The sequence below is a fragment of the Trachymyrmex septentrionalis genome, unplaced genomic scaffold (assembly GCF_001594115.1).
Source record: "Trachymyrmex septentrionalis isolate Tsep2-gDNA-1 unplaced genomic scaffold, Tsep1.0 scaffold32, whole genome shotgun sequence".
In the NCBI taxonomy this organism is placed as follows: domain Eukaryota; kingdom Metazoa; phylum Arthropoda; class Insecta; order Hymenoptera; family Formicidae; genus Trachymyrmex; species Trachymyrmex septentrionalis.
In genome coordinates, this window is record NW_017305485.1 from 4,629,895 (window position 1) to 4,636,492 (window position 6,598).

At 33.9% G+C, this 6,598-nt stretch overlaps 1 protein-coding gene across 1 annotated transcript in view; it reads right to left on the minus strand.

The window, feature by feature from the left end:
- Nucleotides 1-432: 432 nt before the first annotated feature.
- Nucleotides 433-6,598, minus strand: part of LOC108749839 (gastrin/cholecystokinin type B receptor-like) — a 34,517-nt gene continuing 28,351 nt past the window's right edge. Inside the window, exons 2-3 of the mRNA XM_018488814.1 lie at nucleotides 1,592-2,243; nucleotides 433-847 (exon numbers count right to left, since the gene is read on the minus strand). Of these exons, the coding sequence (XP_018344316.1) occupies nucleotides 433-847; nucleotides 1,592-2,243 (1,067 nt within the window). The remainder of the gene's footprint in view (nucleotides 848-1,591; nucleotides 2,244-6,598) is intronic.

The following is a 6,598-nucleotide window of genomic DNA, read 5'->3' on the forward strand; positions in this document are numbered from 1 at the left end:
CACGCGCGACTCCTAAACAAGTGGCCGTAGTCTATAAATGGCTGTTTAAACCTCTTATTGTCTCAAAAGTTACTGTTTAAAATAAAAATTTGTTAATAATTGTTTCATTTGATTTTTCTAGAATTAAGCTTCTTGCTATAGTATTTTGAGTTGCAAATTTTAGGAGTTGGTACAAAAATGACATTAAATTATAAGTAAATTATGGTAATTGCAACCATTTCCTTCTCTCAATATAATATCTAACAATGCAACGCTTCGTTCATTTCTTGTTAAAATAAACTAAATAAACTATGAGTCAAAATAGACCCTCTAAAAAGATCCCGCAGGCGCTCGCGCACCTCCCTGAGAAGGATTCTGCCAGCTCCCGTCCTGGAATACCCTGTAAAGAATCACTTCGCGATCTACTGCCGTCGCGCGGACGACGGTAGTTTATTAAGTTCTCTTGCCGTATAAAGTGTTGTGCCGAGTGATGGTCTGCCGAGTAGTGGATAGGCTGTCCTGCACAGAGTTCAGTCGGACGACCGAGTTCTGTGGTACATGGGTAATGCCATTCTCGTGGCGGTTGTGGTCAGAGCTGGCACACACCATCGCCAGGGCACCGCCGTTGTTCCTCGACCCTCTGCAGTGCAGTAATTCCCACATACCCTTGCGAAAGTTGCGCGATAGAAAGGCGTACAGCAGTGGGTTCATGCAGGAGTTCATGTACGAGATGAGGAAGGTCGACACGGTCAGCAAAGTGCTGAAGTCCGACGCGTGATCGTAGTTTGGGCCCCAGTGTCGCCAGAGGATACGCGCCTGCTGAGGCAGGTTGCAAACGGCGAACATCATCACCACTGCGATCAACATTCTGGAAAACAGTGGTGAGACATTGATGGCTGGCCCTGAGCGCTGTTCTGACGAATTTAGAAACCTCTAATACGTCCTTAGGATCGAACGACAATGATGACAGTCAATAGTGACATAAAATCGTCGATGACACGATCCCTTTGAAAAATTTCTTAAAACTTTTTCTACGTAATATTAATGATAAAGAAAAACGCGCACTAAGAAAAAAATTGCCTTCAGCAAAACAGACATTTTTTAATAAAAAAATAAATTTTTTGTTTATAATTAAAAATTTAGTTTCTGTAAATAATATAAATATTGATTCATACCAGTTGATTAATATTATATGTATTTGGTAATATTTATTAAATATTGCCCCAATATGTTAAATAAAATAAACGGTAGCTATTATCAGACTTTTTTTTAGCAGTGTAGGCGGATATGTTAAATTATTGTACTCAATTAAATTGCAACGCATTAAATGACGAAGCGAACGTAATATAATAATATTTGCCAATTATTAGCAAATATACATTTACACTTTGTTACTGTACGTAGACATAAATATACGTGTCTTGAAAATCTTTTGGTGTCCACAAAGTTAATTAATATTTAAAAGCGCTAATAAGCAATTGAAATTATAATTTAATTATCATTAACTGTCACACTGCCGAATTCTCGGACACAATTGCTCCAACGGATATTAATTTCAGCGAGACGGAAATTGAAGACGCTATTACCTAACGTGGCCTGGAAATAGACATACCTGATAACGCCGCGTCGTGCCTTCAGTACGTTTCTGCTGGACGTGTGTACATGGTGTACCCGACCATTTTTCGTCCTGGCGACTAGGCCGGGTCCTCCGAAGGTCGCGCTGCTCCTCCAGAGGCCTATGGCGATTCTTGTGTAGAGGCAACACATAAGGAAGAGCGGCAGGAGGTAGAGTAAGACGAGATTCACCACGTCCAAAACGTTCTTGTTGTGTTTCTTGATATTGGCTATGCAGATAATGTCGACGTCGCCGCTGTTGAGACGATTGCTGATGGTCTCAACGTAGAAAAATCTGGGCGAGGCATACACGGCCGCCAGGATCCATACTACACCTACCACCATTCTGAGACGTCTCCTGGTCAACATGGACCGACACTTGATAGGATGGACGATGGCTAGATAACGCTCGGTGCATACTACTACGAGAATCAGTATGCTGGCGGTGTACGAGAGCGCGTGTACGAACATATACACCTTGCAGAGGAAGTCACCTAGCTGCCAGCTGTTCATCAAGTAATTGGTGAGCGTTTGGTAGACGCAGAATATGCCCACGCAAAAGTCCGCCACCGCCAGATTCGCTAGGAAGAAGTTTGTGATGCTGCGCAACCGACGGGAGAATGTCACCACGAAAATCACCATTAGGTTGCCTAGAAACGTCAACATTATTAAAACTTGACATTTGAACTTATATTGCTAGAAAATAAATACAAAAATAGTAGATATTATGTAATTCACGTTTCGTATATCACGTTTGGATTTAAAGAGAAATAATGGCTATCGCGTCTCATCATATCCTCGCTTTTTTAATGGTATGCCGTCCTTTGTTCTTTATTTTCGTACTCAAAATCGTTGCAAAAACAAGCGTATTCGATGTCGTTCCGATTAAAAAAGCGCATGTCATGAGAGCTGCATGAAATGCAGAAAACGAAATGGAGTTGAAATGAAAGGTTGTCGCTATTTTGATATGCCTAGCACGAACGTTCCACGCGCGTCCTGTTATTATCTAAAGAAGAGGGTGTAGAAGCGTAATATTGATAATAAAACTTATCGTAATTACATTGCAGTAAATTAAAGGTTTGCCATATATGTTTTATTTGCCGAGGTCTCTTTTTATCAGCAATAATTCGCACGTCAATATATTTTCCGCGTAAATGATGGACACTGTTAGAAATATTTTTAAATTTCATTAACTTTTAAGTTACACAATTTGAACTTAATTTCAAGACATTATATTAAATTTAATGTATTTATATCTAAAAAGTATATTTGTGTACATGTACATAAAATTTAATGTATTTTTCATAAAAATTTATAATATTTAATGTACTTTTTTCATAAAATTTTATTAAAAGTACATTAAATTTCATAAATTTAATGTACACGTTCATTACATTTAAATAACTACTGTAACTGAATTTCCAGTCAAATCATTCATTACTTTTAATTTCGTTCATAATCACGAGCTTCATTTACATGTAAAGGAAGCTCGTGGTTACATTTCTAACAGTGGTCGTTTGAAACTCCGCTTCTTAAGTCGTTATATCGTCGAGAAGTGATAATAGTGATCTGCCAACTCGAGTTTGAAGAAACTAAGAGATCGCGATCTTATAGCTTATTATAGAGAGGCGAAGGACGACTCGAGTGAAAAGTTTCGGCGACCCATTAAAGTTGCAAATTATATACCAGTCGCGACAAAAAGGATTTCATTTCAACTTCCACATTCCGCTAGCTGTCTTTCTTTCCTCTTTCCATAATCACTTTAATCCATCTTATTTTTCGCTCTAAAGATTCTCTCGTGAAATTCTATTCGTAGGATGAAACGGCGTAAGACAATAAATCTGCAACGATTCGACGAATGATCGGGAAATTTAAGATGTTGGATATTTGTCGAGTGATTTGCGGCGATTAATCGAATGCAAGTCTTCTTTTCCAAATAGTAAATCCACGTTCGCGGAATTTGTGTCCTACGCTCGCGATTGATTTAATCGATAACGAGCCATTTGTATTGGAACGTTTTAATTGTAAATCCATGTTGGATTAATCGTCATTTGACGTGGTTGCTTGGATTTACGTATTAATTATCTTACACAAAAACAACAATTTTGTTCAACTATTTAAAAAGTTGACTTAATTAACACTTTTACGGTCCGTCGATGGTAGTGCTATTGTATAAGAAATAAGAACATCGATTTTATCAGCATATATATCTCTATTATTATTGCATGCAACTGTTATAGATAAAAGTATGAGTAAAATGTTGCTTGGCAGAACAAAAACAATTGTATGCATGACTAACGGTATAATATAATGTAAAAAATAGCGTAATGATGTTTTGGCTGCATTATCAGTTAAAAATACTGGCCAAAATCAGCCAAAAAGGCCAATATCAATCAACATCAGTATAAAAATTTTTTAAATACGCGAAACTATTTGTAAAAACAAAACAAGTTATTTGGCTTTTAACGGCTTATGCAGCGTAATTATTATATTTTGCTGCAGTTTTTGGTAAACAACTTTTAAACGCGTGGATTTAAATAAATTTCTGCACAAATATTTATTAAAGCTTTATTAGTATTATACATATAAAAATTTAATTTAATTCGTAATGCTACTTCTTCATCAAGTTTGCAAATAATTACGCCATTTTACATATGAGAATCAAGGTAAACGAAAAAATTAAATAACTTTTAAACCAATAAGAAATTATGCTCAAATTTTAAACAGATACTCACACTCAAAAAAGTGATCTTGCAGAGCGAAAATTATCTAATGCCCAATTTCTTCACCTCTAAATAACTTTATCCAAGAGATATCGCCCAGAATACAATAGAGATATCTCCTGGATAAAGTTATCCGCAACTTATCTGAAAGTGAAGAAATTGGGCATAAGTACAAAAAATAGCTAAAATAGATAAATTTCTAGCAAGTATTGCGATATTGGATGTGTATTGTATCTAATTATATAGATGAAAGAGATAGAATTTAGATTTGTGCTATAAATTCTATGCATATGGTACATAATTTTTTATCAGATATAAAAAAACAGTTCTAGCTGAAGCAGCAAAATATTTTTTTGCGTGCAAACATAATAAAACAATTTATAAATTTTTGTATACTTTTTAATATATATTTTTTTTGTATTACAACCATTGTTTACAGTCAGATGTGCAATTCTGTAATGTATACGCGGACTGTAAGATAATATGATTATAACTAATATTTAACACTTTAAGTTTCGGAATTGTGTGTTTGTGATTTAATAATCTAGCTCATTACATTTTATTGTTTTTAAATATTTTAATATAATTTATGTTGTTTCTTTAATAGCTTAAATGTTTAGTAAAATCATTCTAATTGGAATAAAAATATAATTGTCAGCTGTAAATGAGTGACGAGATCCTTACTAATTTTACGTACCGTTCAAATGTCCGTAGCGTAGCAATCAAATTAATATAACTTACATTAGAAGAAAATTTTAAAAATTTATCGTTTAAAAAGATAAAAATGTTTAGTACGTCGATAAAATGGTGATCACACTGAGAATGACGGATTATCTTCATGATCGCACATTTGCTCGCGAGATTTTATGAATGACGCTCGTAAACCGCGCTGAAAAATTATTGTCAAGCATTCTCCCTTCAAACAAATTTAATTTTGCGAAGATCTTAAAGGCAGACTTGGCATACTGGCATTCATCGCTCTGTCAATTTTGCTTTCAACATATAAGAACTGCAGTTTTATTCTGACATAAGACCTAAGCTCAATGGCTTTTATTGAAAAACATTTTTTCTTTTGTTAAATTCCTCTTATTATTACGATCGGCAAAAACGCATTGATCCAGATTAGGAAGTAATTATGAAAATTCTTAGTCGCGATTCATTGAGCATTCTTCTTGAAGTGTCCTCAATTCCTCGATTTCCCGTCTTTCAAATGCATTCTTTGATTTTCTCGGAACTGATAAGTATTTTTAGCGGAAATATGCGATAACTTGTTCCTTAACTTTGGCAAAGGTTAATTTTTCTTTAAAAAATATGTTAAGACAGGCATAATTTTTTAGCTTCTTCGCTAAAGCAAGTTTCAATGCGCTTTGAAAGAAGTCGGTTTTGTGGATGAGACGCGTGTTTGTCTCTCATCTGGCGTGTCCAGAGACACATCAGTGCGTCGTCACGTCTCCGAAAATCTACGCGCGCGGATCAATAGCACAGGTTCGCAAAATTAATTAAGCGAAGGAAAGAGAAGCGAGAAATTTGTTTTTCAAAAAGACCGCTTTGTTTACGAAGGGACTGGAGTGGCATGTAAAAATTAATCTTTCAGTACGTGGCTTAGCGCAGCGCCCATCGAATATAAAAATGCGATTATACCTCTATAAATTTGCACCTAAAAGACGAGAGAAGGTCCTTAATTGAAAAATTATTTCAATATACTGTCGTACAAACTGAAAAATAAGCTCTAGAAATATAACGAGGTTTAGATTATTCGTGTCATGCGCATTTTTTTTCTTTAAAATATTAGAAGTAAATAAATGGTTAAATAATAGTCTTTATCTTTTTTTTAAATACATAATAAAAAACATTGTGTATTTGTATTGAATTAAAACTGGTTCTTATAAAAATTGTTATGCCAAATTTTTAACATATCTGAGTGTTAATTTAACATAATTGTGTTGTTTGAATATTTTTTGTTAATTGATGTACAATATTTTTTAGTATTATAATAAATACAATTTATGAATAAATAAACAAATATCATAGAAATAATACATTTTAAAACAAAAATTTAAAAATAAATGAATAAAATTTATTAATTTGACATATTAGAAATGTTAATTTTATTGAAAAAAAATTGTTTACAAATTGTGTCAATGTTACATTTTTCATATTAATTTTTTACATAATATTTGTGTTATTTTCTAACATATTCATTTTGTGTTAAACATAATTTAATATAAATTCCAACAGTGTACTTTTTGAAGATAAACAGTATGTGCAAGAAGTATATATAT